The sequence below is a fragment of the Bombyx mori genome, chromosome 20 (assembly GCF_030269925.1).
Source record: "Bombyx mori chromosome 20, ASM3026992v2".
In the NCBI taxonomy this organism is placed as follows: Eukaryota; Metazoa; Arthropoda; class Insecta; order Lepidoptera; family Bombycidae; genus Bombyx; species Bombyx mori.
Window position 1 is genome coordinate 9,309,463 of NC_085126.1, and position 18,873 is coordinate 9,328,335.

At 37.0% G+C, this 18,873-nt stretch overlaps 1 protein-coding gene across 2 annotated transcripts; it reads left to right on the top strand.

Moving 5' to 3' along the window:
- The first annotated feature begins 862 nt into the window (after positions 1-862).
- Positions 863-18,105, top strand: LOC101737951 (snRNA-activating protein complex subunit 1). Of its 2 annotated transcripts, XM_038018093.2 has the most exons (8): positions 863-1,058; positions 2,312-2,453; positions 3,257-3,350; positions 11,365-11,611; positions 12,862-12,993; positions 14,288-14,410; positions 15,184-15,289; positions 15,888-18,105. In XM_038018093.2, exons 1-8 carry the CDS (start codon positions 1,052-1,054, stop codon positions 16,573-16,575), a joined length of 1,539 nt encoding a protein of 512 aa, XP_037874021.1. In that variant the 5' UTR covers positions 863-1,051; the 3' UTR covers positions 16,576-18,105. The 2 variants fall into 2 exon arrangements, with proteins under 2 accessions (XP_037874021.1, XP_062530401.1); XM_062674417.1 differs by lacking the exons at positions 863-1,058; positions 2,312-2,453; positions 11,365-11,611; ... (2 more) ...; positions 15,184-15,289; positions 15,888-18,105 and adding an exon at positions 4,679-10,801.
- Positions 18,106-18,873: the final 768 nt, after the last annotated feature.

Genomic DNA, 18,873 nt, shown 5'->3' on the forward strand with positions numbered 1-18,873 from the left:
GTCTATTTAGTGTTTCTTCAGGTTTAAATGGTGGTTAACGGTGGTTTATTGAATGTTTAATATCTGTGAAAGTGCACAAATGTGGGAAAATGAAACAAAGCCGCTGGACGCAACTTCTTGGGATCCTCCAAAAAGTCCACTGAAAAAATCTTAGTAAATGACCACCATTTTACTAAGATTATATTTCATTCCATATCATCTCATTTCATTTAATTTCATCCCAGTTGATTAACATCTCAAGTTAATCAATTTAATTTCACTCCGTATTATCATTTTTTATTTTTATTTATTTATACTTATTGTACACAAAAAGAAAATACAATAAAAACAGATTTAAAGAATGTCTAAATACTATGTACAAAGGCGAGCTTAACTCATTCATGAGTTTTCTTCCAGCAAACCATTATCAGAGAGAAATACGATGTATAAGAGGGGAATAGTGTACAATATAAGAGCTATTAAAGCATGATTTTTAAAATAAGCATTAAAAAAAATATCTAATATTAAATGAAAAATACATATAAATAAAAATACATAAAACAATAACTTAAATACGATTAAAGTGACAGGAAATGTTTCTTCATTTGACTCTTAAAAACTTCTAGAGAGGAACTAGCACGAATAGGTTGAGGGAGAGAATTCCATAATCGCACTGCTTGTATTGTGAAAGAGCCACTATAGCGACTAGAGCTGTGTATGGGAGTTTTTAAAAGAAGAGAAGTAGCTTGTCGACTAACTTTGCCGTCAGGAATCAGATATTCATACAAATAAGAATATAAATTAAAATAAGACATGACTCAAAGGTCGTGTATAATCTATGCTCAAAGGTCTTAGTTACCAGGTCATAAAATCACTTAAAAAAAAAGTAATCTGTGAACTGTGTAATGTCAAAATCTGGAAACAAAAATCAAAACACAACAATACATAAATACATTTTTTTTAAATGTTTCTTTTGATGATTCTATGATTAATTTAATATTTTAAAACAAAAACATGCCCTTTGCACTGTGAAGTGTGAAAGTTTCCAGTCATATTCGAGAACCTGTTAATCATGCACCGTAAGTAAATTATTGTCTTTCGGATGGTTCCCAAAAATTGTAATCGTAATAAAAAAATCGATTCTTTGTGATTTTAGTATTATATTTTACAATTTTTATTATTATGAACTTCTCCACTTTGAAGATATTTACAAAATAAAATTTAAATAATTTTTAAATGACAATTAATTACTGTTAATTCAAAACTAAAACACTTAATATGATGTGCTTATGAAGACCAAACCTGAACCATAAATTTGTATTGTACTCGTACATTTGTGTGATAGTGATCTCATAGTCACAAATATTTAATTTTTTTTTATTTATCCAGCATCACCAAAAACCATTTAACTTTAGAAGTTAAAATGTTAATGGCATTTTATTTTACATTTTTAATTTTGTTTATCTAGATAAACCTTCCTTATGATTAAAGATAAACTGGTTGAGAAAAGGTACAATATATTTTTATTGAATTGTGGGAAATAAAGGAATATTTCAATATTTACAATAGTTTCCCTCCATTGGAAGTCTTCATTCTAACCTTTAAAGTTCCTTTAATACACACATTATAACTTATTTCAACCGCAACTGAACATTACACACTCCTGTCAGTGATGACTCTTAGAACAAAGTAGATCCATGTGTACTAATTCAAAAATAATTATTATAAATTATTAAAATAATTATTTTTGATAATAATGGAATATTTTAATTTATAACTATAAAAAAATGTGAAAACTAGAGCAGCCACTGAAAAAGCACAATATTTATTTTAAATATAAATATATTTCGATTAATTCAATTGATTAAAATATAAAATCGCTTTTGGAATTAATGTAAGATGATTTATGTTTAATTTATCTTGCATGAACAATAATTAATAATGAATAATAATAATTTTCTTTATGTATATTTCTATTGTCTGTGAGCTAGTAAACTCTTAAATGCTGGACCTATTTTCATGTTTTTTTTTTGGGATGTGTTCACTTGGAGGTCAGAATGGTTCAGAATACCAACTCGGTGCATTAAAAATTGAATTTGTAAGAAAAGTTTGAAACTTTTAGATCTCTGTTGGATCTGCTAATAAATTTCTTCTTCTTATTCTTCTTTGTCGTTTCCACATTATTGAGGGTCGTGACCACCTTGGTCCAGTTTTTGCACAGCTTCCTCCAATGTTGCCTGCATTCGGCCTGCTTAATGGCATTAACCATTAAGCAGGCCGAATGCTAATAAATTTATATAACATTTAAAAAATCTGCTATTCCCTTTACTAGGTTTTCAAAGACCAGCGTATATAGCTGATGGATTCGAGGACGATTGTGATGACCTCGTTCACAGATGTACCCAAGTTCAAACTCTTAGCTATGAGAAATTCTGCAACATATGGAAAGAAATGGATTTTGTGACTATATTTCAGTAAGTATGTGGAGTTAAAAGCAAGTGAATTAAAAATAGCTGTTTATTTCTTCACCAATATCATTGATCACATACATCCAACCGGCACCCAGCAAAGGTAGCCTGGATATCACAGTGAAAACTGATAGCATCTCTTCCCGGCATGCCTATACTTGAAGCACTTAGGACAGATGAACGTAAAGGCACGTAGAGGGTTTTATCATGGGTGATGAGAGATCAGTTATCAAAGTAGATATAACTTACAGAAATTAAGATGCTGACTTACTGGTGGTAGAACCTCTTGTGTACAGGTAGGTACCACCACTCTGCCTATTTCTGCTGTGAAGCAGCAATGCGTTTCAGTTTGGAGGGCGGGGCAACCGTTGTAACTATACACTATACTGAATACTTAGGACTTATATTTCAAGGTGGGTGGCGCTGTAGATGTCTATGGGCTCCAGTAACACCAGGTGGGCTGTGAGCTCGTCCACCCATCGAAGCAATAAAAAAAAACCTAGAAAAAACCTGGGCGTTTGAGGAACATGCTATAGATGCTGAAGCTAGGATCACTTTTTTTTTCTTATAATGGTAAATAATCTCAAGTCATGTGATGTCAAGTGTATCAGAACTCATAGACAATGTAGAACTCGCCACTTCTTATGAGTTTTAAATCTCAATAGTACTTTGAAACAGGAGTGCTTGAATGGATTTTGCAACTAAATCGACTAACTCAAGTCTTCTGACCAGCGGAGGGCTAGAAAATAACGAAATTACATAAAGTTACTCATAAAATGAAGATTAATTTAATTAATTAATGTTAACAGCGGTAGAAATGCTACATCAGAGCTCGCTGAGCTTTCCGAGGAAGTGATACTCATAGCCAAGAAGTACATGGTCTCGACTACTAGCAACTTTGAGGTGCGTGAATTGAAGTCATGATAAACTTTAATAAACTTTTCATTACTGTAAACTGTAAACTGTACTGTAAACTGTACTGACTAAACCAAAGAGGAAAGAAAAGTTCATTACGTTGCTTAAAAAAGTCTATTGAATGAAATAGTAAAATATAGTAAAAACATAATTATGTTAAAGCATCATTAGCATTAACTATATATATATCAATATACACATAATGTTATATGCTGAGGCTTAGGATAAATTAAAAAAACACGTGTGGCACTCGGGCACTACCGCGGTAAAGTTATTGCATACCATTTTTTATCAACTTATGCAATTATAAATATACAATAATAATTTAATATTAAAAAAATAATAAAATAAGACCACACTATATTTATACACATTAACAAAAGCAAAACATTAACTGTCCCCTTCACACTCATAAGCTAGACCCTGCGAGACAGAGATGTGCGGACTTTTCATGATGCACATGCAGTGCGACGCCACGCCGCGCGCTTATTCACAAACACTACACAAGCGCAACGTGTGAAGGTGTTGAAAGCGAGCTACATGGGGGTGTTAGGTTTTATTTTCGTTACGGAATTTCTTGATTCGGTCGCCGCGGTCAAAGCAAAAGCTATATAATAGCTTAAAAACCTTCACCGAGATACTAGCCCAAGAGCCCGTGGGATCTACCTGTATGTATTTGACCAGACCTGAATTTTCGTACATTGAGACCCCTATACCTGCCATGCATGAGGTGGGGACTCACTAAGCTCAAAGTGGTCGATGCGCCGAGCGCTCAGGTAGGACAGGTACCGATTTTGACGGATTTTAAATCCATTTGACCACGTCTGCCGTTTTGAAATTTTGAAAATATATGATTATTATTATCGGAAAATAAGAATGGCAGACCATTATCGCGCATTTTACTTTGTGGCAGACCACTTTGAAAATGCTAAAAAAATAAAATTTTGAAAGTAATTGACCAGATCTGCCATTGATTTAATAATATGTTGTTTATTATAGTCTTAAAAACTTATATTCATCACGGCAGACCTCTACATTGCGTACATACATCAACATATAATAAAATCTTAGCTACTACCCGGCCAGATGTATATTGTTTTCCGTTCACTGTTTTAGAGGAATATAATTTACTTGCGATTTACTTTAGCAATGTATTTACCGAAATTAATATTTTTTTATATTCTATATACTAAACTTCATTAGTTAGACAATAAAGAAGTAATTTTTTTATGGAATAGTTATAAATAATACGGTATAATGCTGATCAAAAAATAATTCAAGTCCTCATTTTTATCATTCAACATTTAACTTGCCAGCTATACAATGCCAAAAAATCTAGTGATGTAGATGATGGAAGGTTCCAGCTATTCGTTAGAAACTATAAAGATTCAGACATCAATGAAAATTATAGAAAAAAAATTCAAAAATTTGAGGCAAGCTCAATACCACCGCATAAGAGTGAGCTTTATCAACAACTTTTGAGGGCCCACTATATTTCTTCTATTTGGAGAAATGCTTACAAAAAGCAACTCACAACTTTAGACCCATTGGAGTATGGTTGGATTGAGCAGGACAACATATATGCCTTCAAAGGGTTCGAAGGTGACCAACTTCCATATTTTGTGAGTGACTTAATCACCAATTAAGTGATAGTAAGTTGGTAAGTTGATAACAATTCTTTCTCGAACATGTTCAGATGAATTTACGTTCATTTTACAATTTATGTTTTATTTTTGCAGTATTCGATTCAATGGTTGATGAAGACGAGTCGCCTAACGATAAAGATGACTCCGATGATGATGATGATGAATGAAGATTGATATATATAATATGTAATGCATGCATGATATATTTTTTTAACTGATTTAACACTTTTAAATTTTGTCTTGACGAAATAAAAATGAGGAATTGAATTATTTTTTGATCAGCATTATACCGTATTATTTATAATTATGCCATAAAAAATTCACTTCTTAATTGTCTAATGAAGTTTAGTATATATAATATAAAAAAATATTAATTTCGGTAAATACATTGCTAAAGTAAATCGCAAGTAAATTATATTCCTCTAAAACAGTGAACGGAAAACATAATATACATCTGGCCGGGTAGTAGCTCAGATTTTATTATATGTTGATGTGTGTACGCAATGTAGAGGTCTGCCGTGATCAATATAAGTTTTTAAGACTATAATAAACAGCATATATTATTATATCAATGGCAGATCTGGTCAATTACTTTCAAAATTTTATTTTTTTAGCATTTTCAAAGTGGTCTGCCACAAAGTAAAATGCGCGATAATGGTCTGCCATTCTTATTTTCCGATAATAATAATCATATATTGTATGTATATGTATATGTGTATAAGACTTGTTGCGCGGGTAGTCACAGAAAACACACGAGTTTTTCGTTCACATTTGTTAAAATTGATTTAAAATATTAACAAAAGTCTTTTTTGAGAAATTGACCATTTATTGTGATAAGTACTAGTGTCTGCCTGCTGGGAAGTGTTATTCTCCTGTTTTAAATATTTACTGATTTCAAGATGAATGTACTGCAAAGTAGTTTGTCAGACTTGTCGGAGCACTTTTACAAGAAGATGGCTGATTTTGAGGCAAAGCTTCATCCACAGTCAGTATCATCTCCCTCAACATCTTCTCCGGACCTGGCTGCTGAGTTTGCAGTGTTTCGAGCATTTATCACTGAGGCTGTGTCGGGTCTACAAAAACAGATTGAGGTTCTGTCTCACAAACTTGATCACATGGAGATGCATGGCCGCAGGAAGATGTTGCTTTTCCACGGGGTGGTTGAACAGAAACAAGAAAATACATTCGAAATTGTGGCCGACATATTGAAAAAACATTTTTCATTAAATACTGTTTCAGTTCACGATATTAAATGGTGTAACAGAATGAGACAGCCTTCTGCCAGGGAAAGGGCACGACCGATCTTGGTGAAGTTCCATGATTTTAGTTTCCGCAATAAGATCTGGTTTAGTAAGTCTCAATTAAAAAGGACTGGGATAACGGTTTCCGAATTTCTTACGAAACAACGGCACGATGTTTTCATGGCAGCACGGGACAAGTTTGGAGTAACGAACTCGTGGACTAAAGAAGGCACAGTTTATGTTCTCGGCTCAGATGGCAAAAGACATCGGGTGTACTGCCGTAGACAACTGATTGAAATTGATAGGCACACCGTGGAGACTGTTCCTGTACAAACTGCCGCAAAACCAAACACGGCGTCTGTTGCACCAAAGCTTAAGCGTGCGGCCGCCCGTAAATGAAGATTCATTTTATTCTGCATTTTTCATTTTATTTCTGCTACTATTACTTTCATCTTCAGGTCGAATTCATATTCAGGTCGAATTCATATTTGTTTTTCGGGTAGTATAAGGTTTGTACATGAGTATTTCTGCTGAATAAGGCGGATTAAGCGAATAGTTCCAATCTGCTTAGTTGTTGTGTTCATACTCAGTTCATACATTTATTTTGTACTCTGCATAATTTAACATATTACTTGTTTATGTAAATGTAATAAATTTAACGCTCAACGACATCACAACAACAAACACTTTTACCACAGATAATACTTTGACAAGCACAGATTATATTCTAATATAGATAACTTCGCGTGTTGTGTCATAGAGTAAGTATTTCGATATAAATTTTTTTTTTTTTTTTTACGTATAATGTTGACTCCAACAATAATCTTGTGTTGACGAAGTCTTTCTTCTTAATCTTTTTCCCAAGTTTTTTTTTATTACGGCCTGAACTATGAATAATTTGTCTTTAGTAGTTTTGTTTTGTTTTTATTTGAATTATTATTTTTCTTTTCTTTTCTTTAACTTCACGAATAATGTAAATATTTTTATTTTCAGTTTTATTTTTATTTATTGTTGTAACACTCAACCAGCGGGTGGACTGAATGTTTGTAGTTGAATTGTAACTACATAACTTGTAAGTACATTGGTTTATTAATATTTATTGTTTTGCTTCTTTACGCAACGACGCATATTAATAATTTTGTTTAGAATATTACCTGATCTCATTTTATATTTATTATAATTTAATCTTTAATGTCGGAAACGGAAAGCGATATAGCTGAAATATTTTTCTCAGCAAGTAGTAATGATGCAAGTTTTACCAGTGTTCCTTCTTTGGCTGAGACACTAATGTCGCAGTTTTCTGATGGTTCCCGGAACTTTAATGTTGTTCACATTAATGCCCAGAGCGTACCAGCACATTTTCCTGATATGCTGGCAAGTTTTAGCTGTGAGAACATCCACGCCATTCTTATTTCCGAATCATGGCTTAAGCCTTGTCTCCCTTCATGTTCGTATGCTTTACCTGGCTTCCGTCTTATTCGCAACGATCGCATAAGTGGTGGTGGCGGTGGTGTAGCCATATATCTCCGTACACACATTGAGTATACAATAATTAGTCTGTCTGCACAGCCTCCTCCACCTAATGCCGGTGAGCATCTTTTTCTGGAAGTGGAGCTAAACCACCGTAAAGTTCTCTTGGGTGTCTACTACTCACCCTCGTCACATTTAGATTTTTTCTCATCCTTTGAAGGCATCCTCGAAACTTTAGTTCCTTCTTACAACCATTGCATAATAATGGGTGATTTTAACACATGTCTTCTTAAAAGTAATAGTCGTTCTTCTTCTTTTCTATCTGTTACCAAATCTTGTAATTTATCTATTCTCCCCTTAAATGCTACACACACTTTCCCCAACTGTACCCCGTCACTTCTTGACCTAATTTTGATTAGCTCTCGAGATCACGTCGCTAAACACGGACAGTGCTCAGCCGATGCGTTTTCTTACCACGATTTACTTTTCCTTTCTTATAAGATTCGCCCCCCCAAGGCCAAATCTAGAATCCTCTTGCAACGCAATTTTGGTGGTATAGACCTGGATAACCTTCGTGAAGATGCTAGTGGTATTGACTGGGACCCCTTATTTGCATGTGACGACTGTGACGAAAAGGTTAAGCTCCTTACAACACTTTTAACAGAACTATACGATAAACATGCACCGATCCGTCCGGTAAGGCTTAAGCATTTACCCTCGCCTTGGCTTACGGAGGAACTCAAAATATTATTATCTAAAAAAGCAGCATCCAAGGCAAGGTTCAAGAGAATACCTACAGTTGAGAATCGTAATAATTACATGCGGATTCGAAATCGCTGCAACAGGATGTGTAGGGATGCTCAACGCCAACATATTCATACTTCTGTAGAAAATGGAGATCCGGTGAAGGTCTGGAAATTTCTTAGAACTTTGGGGATTGGAAAGACACGTCATGTGATACCCCCTTCTGACGTGAATTTAAATGCATTAAATTTACATTTTTCAACTTCGTCCAATTTTGATGTGACAGTTAAATCGAATACAATGAACTCTCTTTCAAATCTCCCGACCCCGGATTTTTCACCGTTTATTTTCAATCACTTAACGGCTTGTGGTGTTAAGAAGAGCATCTTATCTATTACTTCTAATGCAGTCGGTGCTGACAATTTGAGCCGAAATATGATCCTACCAATCCTTGATGAAATCCTTCCTGTAATTACGCATATCATGAATTACTCTTTGAGTAATGGTACCTTTCCCTTTGCCTGGAAGGACGCGCAAATTACACCTCTGCCTAAAAAGCCTAATCCCAAATCATTTTCCGAGTATCGTCCTATATCCATCTTATCTTTCCTATCCAAGGTTTTAGAACGGCTTATTCATGCACAGCTGAGTGAATTCCTTTATGAAAATAATCTCTTAAATCCCTTCCAATCTGGTTTCCGTCCTGGTCACAGTACTACGACTGCATTGGTAAATATCACGGATGATATTAGGCTCGGCATGGAGAGGGGAATGTTGACGGTGCTTGCATTGCTTGACTTTAGTAATGCTTTCAACACCGTTGATATTGACATTCTCCTTGCTACACTTAGCTCTCTTAACACATCTCCATCCGTAGTTGATTGGTTTCGTAGTTACCTGTCTGGTCGCCGGCAGCGTGTTCGCATCGAAGATAATTTTTCTTCGTGGTGTGACACATTCGTGGGTGTTCCGCAGGGTGGCGTTTTATCTCCATTGCTCTTCGCGATATATATTAATTCTGTCTCCAACCATCTCATTTCCTCCTACCACTTGTATGCAGACGATCTCCAGCTTTATACGCAAGCCCCGGTGGAAGAATTGCCTCTTGCTTGCACCAAAGTAAATAATGACTTACTTAGTATAACAAATTGGAGTAAATCTTATGGGCTGCAAATAAATCCGACAAAAACTCAGGTCATTATTGTCGGTGCACCTAGAAGGCTTGCGACAGTTGATTGGACGCGAATTCCCCCAATTTCAATTGATGGAGTTCAAATACCAGTTAGTGATAAGGTGAGAAACTTGGGTATCTTTGTAGATAGGCATATGTCATGGGATGCACAAATTAAAGAAACTTGTCGAAAGATTTATGCGGCTGCAGGATCCTTAAGACGTCTGCGAAATTTTCTCCCTACTGCCACCAAGACTGCGCTTGCACAATCTCTTCTTCTCCCCATCCTTGATTATGCTGATGTTAGCTATCTCGATCTCACTGAAGCACAATTAAATAAACTAGAGCGTCTTCAAAATTTCTGTTTAAGATTTATATTTGGCTTACGAAAATATGATCACGTCTCAGAATTTCGCGCTAAGCTCAAGTGGCTGCCAATTCGCCTTCGTCGGAATGCTCATATTCTTTCTTTGCTCTATACTGTTCTATTTAATCCTTCTTCTCCTTCTTATCTCAAAAGACGCTTTGAGTTTATCCGTGATACACATACCATATCCCTGAGATCAACGGACAACATGCAATTAATGATGCCAGTGCATTCGACAAGGTTCTACGATCATTCCTTTACTGTTCAAGCTATTCGTTTGTGGAATGCTCTCCCGGTACGTATACGACATGCTGAAACATTAAAGTCGTTCAAACGCCTCATTAAGGAACATTTTTTAAATACTAGTCAACCGATTTAATGTGTGATAGGGTAAATTTCTGAAATTGGTATCTACTTAAATTGTATATGTTTCAAAGGTATTTTAAGTATCTTTTATATGTAAATTGCTTATTCTTATTTATGTGTAAAGAAGCAAAATTTAAACTTAATTTATTTATTTTTTATTTCTAATAATTATTATTATATTATAATACTTTGTATTAATTTTATGTATATTTACAGAGATATGTATGTGTATATGTATGTGTACATATATGTATATGTATTTCACTGGAATGGTACACCGCGCGTAGTTCGTTTCCAAATGATTCTTGTCCACCTGATGGTTGTCTGGAAGAGATCGCTTTTAGCGATAAGACCGCCAATTGTACTTTTTGTTTTTAATGTATCGCACTGTTCATTTGTTTTTTTTGGTGTACAATAAAGAATACTCTCTCTCTCTCTCTCTCATATATTTTCAAAATTTCAAAATGGCAGACGTGGTCAAATGGATTTAAAATCCGTCAAAATCGGTACCTGTCCTACCTGAGCGCTCGGCGCGTCGACCACTTTGAGCTTAGTGAGTCCCCACCTCATGCATGGTAGGTATAGGGGTCTCAATGTACGAAAATTCAGGTGTGGTCAAATACATACAGGTAGATCCCACGGGCTCTCGGGCTATACTAATTGCAATTCAATAATGTTATTACAACGTTTAATATACATTTCTGTATCACAATTAATTTTTTATCCCTCGTTTACTTGATTTACCTGATGTCTGTCTGTTGCTTTGTTCCAAAAAGTACTACCTTCATGTCGTCTACACAACGTGTTTTTACAGGTTTCCACTAAGCTTACAATTTTCCAGAACATTCACGATAGTTCTAGTTTATAATGTTTTTTTTTATGTCGATATTCGTTTTAGCTAATGACGACAGATGGCGTTACTCGTACCACCTCAACTATTCTAAACCATACAAATATTTAGTTGTCACGAGATCAAACTAGCAATTTTGTTCGATAGGAATCCGTGGCCGGTCTGTTTCTGGTGTATGCTCTGCTGAACCTCCAGCCGTTGCGTGGCTTCGCCGCGCTGAGGCTGATACCAGAGGACGTGCCCTCGATACAGCGGATCGAGAGGATCGCCAGACAGAATAGGAGATACGACGTGCTGTACATCTTGAGCAATGTGCTGATCAAGGGTCCGTGCCAGTGCCACGTGGCGCAGCGGGAGAGGGGCATGGAACGTTCCATAAAGAAGTATTTCGATAGTAAGTCTAGTTTACTGGTGGTAGGACCTCTTGTGAGTCCGCGTGGGTAGGTACCACCACCCTGCCTATTCCTGCCGTGAAGCATTAATGCGTTTCGGTTTGAAGGGTGGTGCAGCCGTTTTAACTATACTGAGACCTTAGAACTTATATCTCAAGGTGGGTGGCGTATTTACGTTGTAGATGTCTATGGGCTCCAGTAACCACTTAACACCAGGTGGGCTGTGAGCTCGTCCACCCATCTAAGCAATAAAAAAAAAGTGATGATACACTGCTATAATTATGCTGGATGTTAGGAGACCGCTTCCGAAAACGAACATTTTCTACCTACAAAGTTGTTAATTTTGGGGAGCGCGGTATCAGCGCCGCGTCCGGGCGTTCGTTGACCCGAGCATCAGCTGTGTTTGATTTTGTGTTTCATTGCTGGTTTTTTTTTTTTAAATAAAGTAATGTATTTTTTATGAAACTATCATATTTAATTTAGCTGTACTAACATGATGGAGCGTAAATAATGCTAATAAAACATTTTAAAAATATGATTTTTTTAAAATCAATATCGATATTTTTCCGTCCCATCATCAAAGGTGTCATTAGTGCTATCGTGTGTCTTCGTTTTCGGAAGCGGTCTCCTAACACCCAGTATACTCATTTGATGTTAAGGAGCTTCCAACCCACTGAGTTTCTCGCCGGATCTACTCAGTGGGTCCCGTTTCCGATCCGGTGGTAGATTCTGTGATGTATGCTCTTGCTAGGGCCAGTGTAGGCAATACTCTCAGGTTAAGCCCGTGAGTTAGATTCATTATTAAAAATACATACACAATTTCTACATTGTTGTTCTATATATTTATTTCAATTTAGATTTTGAAACAAAGGATTTGTGTTATAAAATGTTTTTTTTTTAAAGGTTCTTTGCATTTATAGTTTACAACAACTATGCTAACACCAAATTAACCCTCAGAGCGCGGCTTAGAGTTAGCAACGTCCTCAGGTTAAGAGCAAAGGTAGAAAAAAAAGAGCTTTCTGACTCTGTGGTCATTACAAGCTGAATGCTGTGACCTTGAGTTCTTCGGTCCAATCCTCAATTGGATATCGCCTTCACCATCCCGTCAAATTTCCACCTGTCAAAGAGCCAGCACGGCGATACCAGGGTGTGCGGGCTCGCGATATGACCGCTACTTCTTCATATCCTCAGATGCATCATCGAAGCCTATTAATCATTGAAGGTCCTCCAATCCCTAAAATGACACCCGCAGGCTACACTCCAGCTGATGACAGAGGCGAGAGGCCGCGCGGAGTCTTCTTCGGGCAAACCGAGGAAAGTGACCTACTAAAAGAACTCGGCAGGCTTGGAACTTTATATAAAGACGCAAAGAAAGCTCTAGCAGGTAATGACCCAATTTGTAAAGGCTTAAATTAAATTAATAATATTAATGACTTAATTTTTTAAATAAATGAATCCGGGTAATTCACATCAAGTCACTTGGCCCCAAAATAGGATTCCCTGTGCTATGGGAACCCTTTTAATAATTATTATTATTTAAGCTAGGGTTCGGGATAAATAAAAATTCTACCCAAGTATAAATTAAAACTGTATTCACCACTTAGAACACTCAACGAACGCTCTAAAATTCTCAGTTCACTTCTTCTGCTTCGCTTCAGGTGATCCGTTCGCTGTTTCGCTTCGAGTAGTTCCGATTACTAATTAACTCGTGCCATCTCTGCAACGCTTTTATAGTCGATACGACATCCCTAGATTTATCGAGAACATTCTGGGCAAGTCGAGTAGCTTCGATGTGTGTTTTCGCTATCTGACAATAGATGGCGTTGTACTTCTCGAGATTTCTCACGTTACTACTTCTTTTGATATTCGTTTCGGCTATTCGGCGATAGATGGCGTTACTATTACCGGCGTAACAATATATACATATATGGATATTGATGTTAATAATAATAGATTAAGTTAGATTAGTTTTCATTATCATATCGAGGGGTGAAGGATTTAGGGAAAGGTTTTAGTTGGGGTTGGGTTTCCCTCCCTGTACATAGACCATAGTTATCTTACGCGCTGTATGTACAAATCGATGCCTCCAATGAACACTACCCTAACTCCAAATTCGTAAGTTTACAGGAGGAGTGTTTAAACGAAAAAAGCTGAAAAAATATTTTTATTTATTTATTTTTTATTGCCTTGGTAGGCAGACGAGCATACGGCCCACCTGATGGTGAGTGGTTACCGTCGCCCATGGACTTCAGCAATGCCAAGGGCAGAGCCAAGCCGCTGCCTACCGCTTAATACTCTCCACAAGCCTCGTTTGAAGAAGGACATGTCATAGCGCTCGGGAAACACCGTGGAGGGGAGCTCATTCCATAGCCGGATGGTACGTGGCATAAAAGATCTCTGGAAACGCACTGTGGATGACCGCAGTGGCTCCAGGTAGTATGGATGAACTCTACTCCGGTGGCGGGCGGTGCGATGGGAAAATCTTTATTATTGCAGATATATTTATGGCTTTTTCTTGTGTAACTAGCTGACTCTGTTACTCTTGCTTCGAACCCCATCAATAATGAATTTGTAATACTTTTAAAATAGTGAAGCGATTTGCGTGAAAAACGAAAATTTCAAAATTTTGAGTTAGAGTAGTGTTCATTGGAGGCATCGAAATATATATTATCGTCCAGGCCCGAATGGCATCGAGAAGAGCTTGAATTATGTAAACGACGACCTGATGAGGCAAATGGACGCGTCGCTGAAGAAACTGGTCTACGGGATTTACGACAACGACAGCTCCAGCGATTCTGAGGGTGTGTACTACTATTAATACGCTTTCATTAGCTTCAGACGTATGTATGTTGGTATGTAACGGAATCTTTGAACATGATCTTGACCCCCCTCAAAACGACGGATTAACCCGAAATTTGGTATACTTATGAAGGACCGATGACAATTCAATATTAAAATTTTTTTTTATAAAAAAATTGAAATTCAACTAAAAAATGAAAAATAGTATAAATAAATATTTAAAAAAGTTTCATTATTTGGTCTATGTTTTCAAAAAAAATAATTAAAAAAGTGAATTAACTACCTTTTAATTTTAATGTAATAAAATTAGAGGACATTCGGTCTCACGTCTTAATTGTAACACTAGAATCTAATTTTAGATTACTAATAGATTAATCAAATAAAACAATTCTCGTAACCACAGTGTTGCCAATATAAATAAAATGAATATGTGTTTTTATTTATTTATAACTTCATATACTAGAAAGTATAAAGGCGGACTTAATGCCATAGGCATTCTCTAACAGTCTACCTTAGGGGAGTGCAGAGATGAACCTTGGTAGGTGTAGTGTGAAGGTGATATTACTTAAACATATGTATATATATAACATACATAATATTTATAGATACAAATACTCGTACTTAAATTAATACATATACATAAATATATATATAACATATCATAAATATATACAGATAAAAACATATATAAACAAATATTAAAATTGTTATAAAAATGTTTTTATATATGTTGTAATAGAATGTTCTGTATACTCATATATGATGATGATGACAGGCTCCGAGGAGTCGCCGGCTCTAGAAGAGCACCCGCAGTCGATCAAAGAACGCGCCATGAAGTCGGCCGTGAAAGGCGTCCGGCACCTCACCGGAATAGCTGACAGGTATTCGTTTTTAACTTATAACACGCCATCCATTGCGCCTCACATTATTCAACTTAAAATTTATTGCCATAAAACATTAATTCTATAATGTTGTAACTATACTTGAGACCTTAGAACTTATATCTCGAGATGGGTGGCGCATTTACGTTGTGGATGTCTATGGGCTCCAGTAACCACTTAACACCAGGTGGGCTGAGAGCTCGTCCACCCATCTAAGCTATAAATAAATAAACAACTTTATAATAACACTAACCGTACTCGCCCGCTTCGCTGCGCTTTTAAAATTAGCATTATTATTTATTGTCATTATTACTAGGGAGTCCAACGCTCATATAAATATTAGCCTATCCATTAACTACATGTATCTTCTACATGTATACCAAGTTTCAAGTCAATCGGATGCACGGTTCAGTAGTTATAATGGAACATCCGTAAAAACCACTGTAGATTTATATATTAGTATTATATTTACTTCAAACCGAAACGCATTACTGCTTCACGGCAGCAATAGGCGCGGTGGTGGTGCCTACCCGCGCGGACTCACAAGACTTCCTGCCACCAGTGTGAAGTGTTTATTAATCGAAAATGTCGATTACAGGTCATCAGCAGCGAAGAGTACAACACTGTCACAATCGAGTTCCCACATGAATTCGACAAAGAGAACGATGGCCAGACAGATCGCCGCTATGCTGAGGGTGAACAGGAAGGCGAATGAATCAGCGAGTGACGCAGCCCAGGGGTCTCAGTCATCGTTACCGGAACTCGAGGACGGAGCCCCCGGCCCCAGCGCACAGAGCCAAGATAACAACAGAAAATCAAAACCGGCCCCGTCCAAGAAGCAGCCCATAAACAATGAAAGGCGAGCCCAATATAAGGTCGCTAAAAACGCCATGAAACGTAAGGAACAGATAAAGGTGGAGCTTAAAAACAAAAAAACAAAAACTAAATCGTACAGTGACAGCAGCGAAGAGACCACCGATGAAGACATCTCTGACGTTGATGATGATGAAGAAGGAAATGACAGTGTAGAACTACAAGCTGACTCCGTGCCAATAGTCATAGATAAGGGGGCACCGGAAATAGAAATCGAATTGATAGGCTTCGAGCAAAAAGAAGATGGGGTCTACGAACCCGTCAGACCGGAGGAGATTAAGTCTGAGATGAAATCAAAAGTGCGCGATAAGAGAGAACTGAAGAAAACTAGGATCAAAGGAATGTTTCAACGGTTAGGGATGCCTGCCATAGCTAACTTTAAGAACTCAACTGAGACGGAAGAAAAAAAGTAATGTCGTGAATGTTTGTTTTCCTGCCCAAACCTGTGTCAGTTGTGTAGGGTTTTTAATCTGTTCTATCTGAAATAGGCATGAGCGTGTATTTGTTGTGGCTATAGTTGTATTCTACACATATTATTCAATACAATGTAAAATTTTATGTCGGTTTGGTATTTGTGACGTGACAACGTCTTATAATTCGATGGAGCCGGCTGCACGCACGAAAAAACATGACTCATGCAGCGTTACCTCGCTCTGAGGCGTTCCATTTAAGGCTTGAAGTGCAAGTGAGAGCGCGCAACGAGCGACAAAGAGGCACAATCGGCCTCCGCGTTCGGCAGCGTTCGACATCTGTCTCTCTCCTACTTGAGTGAGCGATGTACCCGCGTGGACAGCTGCTATACAATAATACATTTACATGTTTTTGTCAAGTATGAAGTTCAGTGAAAAGTGAAGGTGGTGTCAATTGTCCATACAAAATATCTATAAACCAAATAAAATTAAAATTTTCTTTTGAAAAATGAAAGCATTCAATCAGTATTTTCTTACGACGTTGTCACGTTCAACTATCGTCAGTAAACCGACTTTACAGACAACCAATTTTTTTTTCCTAATTTATATCTGACAGTGGAATAATAAAGTACAAATTCACAATAATTTTCTAAGTTTAGATTTAATTTGGAATAATTGAAGGTATGAGTTAATGAAGGGGATAGGATACAATTTACATTCCCAATCTTGCGGAACGAATGGTAAACAGTCAACGTCGCCCAAAACACGCCATTACGGATCCTCCCGATCCATTAACGGTGCTTTTAGGTACCTCAAGCACCGGTCACCGTCCTCGTCGAACCCGTCGCTTGTGACGAAGGGCTCGCCGAGTTAATTTGCCCATAGACACAACTCACTGAGTTTCTCGCCGGATCTTCTCAGTGGGTTGCGTTTCCGATCCGGTGGTAGATTCTGCGAAGCACTGCTCTTGCTAAGGCCAGTGTTAGCAATTTCGCCAGGCTTGAGCCCCGTGAGCTCACCTACTCGTCGGGTAACGCTGATATAGCTTCTCAAGGCTATCAGCATAGGTAGGAAAAATAGAAAAGATACAATTTGTTAATTTTGAGAAAACGGGCAATAAACTTTGTTACTTGTACTTTTTATTCCTACATAAATCCTTCCCCACATGCAATTTCTCAAAATAGTCTTTAAACCGGTAGTTTTAAGGTTTAATATGGCTTATAGACACATTAAACCTTCATTCAATGTAAAAATCATGAAAATGGTACGTAACCCCATCATCCACTCATGTCTTTAATTAGAAACCAAATATCGCGTGTTATTTACGAACAGCTGAGCTGATTGATAACTCACAAAGTGTTTTACAAATTAGTTGAAATTTGAACAGGACGTTTGTCGGGTCGGCTTCGAGAAAAAATACTTGATAGCTTGCAAATTCGCATTTTATCTGTGATATTGTTTAACTTCTCATTTCTTTTATATCCTAAATCTATAATACTTATAACGTTTATGTAAATAAAGTGTATTAACAGATTCGTTTTTTTTTATCTGCATCACGCGAGGAAAATTGATAGTCGTCGTGGCTTAAAGGATAAGTCGTCCGGTGCATTCGTATGTAGCGATGCACCGGTGTTCGAATCCCAGGCGGGTACCAATTTTTCTAATGAAATACGTACTCAACAAATGTTAACGATTGACTTCCACGGTGAAGGAATAACATCGTGTAATAAAAATGAAACCCGCAAAATTATAATTTGCGTAATTACTGGTGGTAGGACCTCTTGGGAGTCCGCACGGGTAGGCACCACCACCCCGCCTATTTCCGCCGTGAAGCAGTAATGCGTTTCGGTTCGAAGGGTGGGGTAGCCGTTGTAACTATACTGAGACCTTATAACTTGTATCTCGAGGTGGGTGGCGCATTTACGTTGTAGATGTCTATGGGCTCCAGTAACCACTTAACACCAGGTGGGCTGTGAGCTCGTCCATTCATCTAAGCAAAAAAAAAAATAGGTTAAAGTCTTACTATCTAGATGTGGCAGTGGATTTTTTTTAGTTGCCCATCTCATCTCATTTTATTTAGTGTCATCCCAATTTATTAATATTCAATTTCACCTTGTTACGCTCCTTATAATTTTTCAAAAAACAGATAATAAAGGTCAGGCTGTATGTAATGATGTTGTGTGATAAGGCTTTTCATCTTGGGAAATGAACTCTACTGTCAATTTATGGAGGGTAGAGGTAAGGAGAACCGTCACTGTGTGTAAAAGTGTCCGTTAAAATCTGCTAAATAATGGTAGCGCT

Bases quoted from the DNA above. Each gene is read 5' to 3' on its own strand.
- LOC101737951 (XM_062674417.1), top strand. From the start codon at position 7,441: ATGTCGGAAACGGAAAGCGATATAGCTGAAATATTTTTCTCAGCAAGT.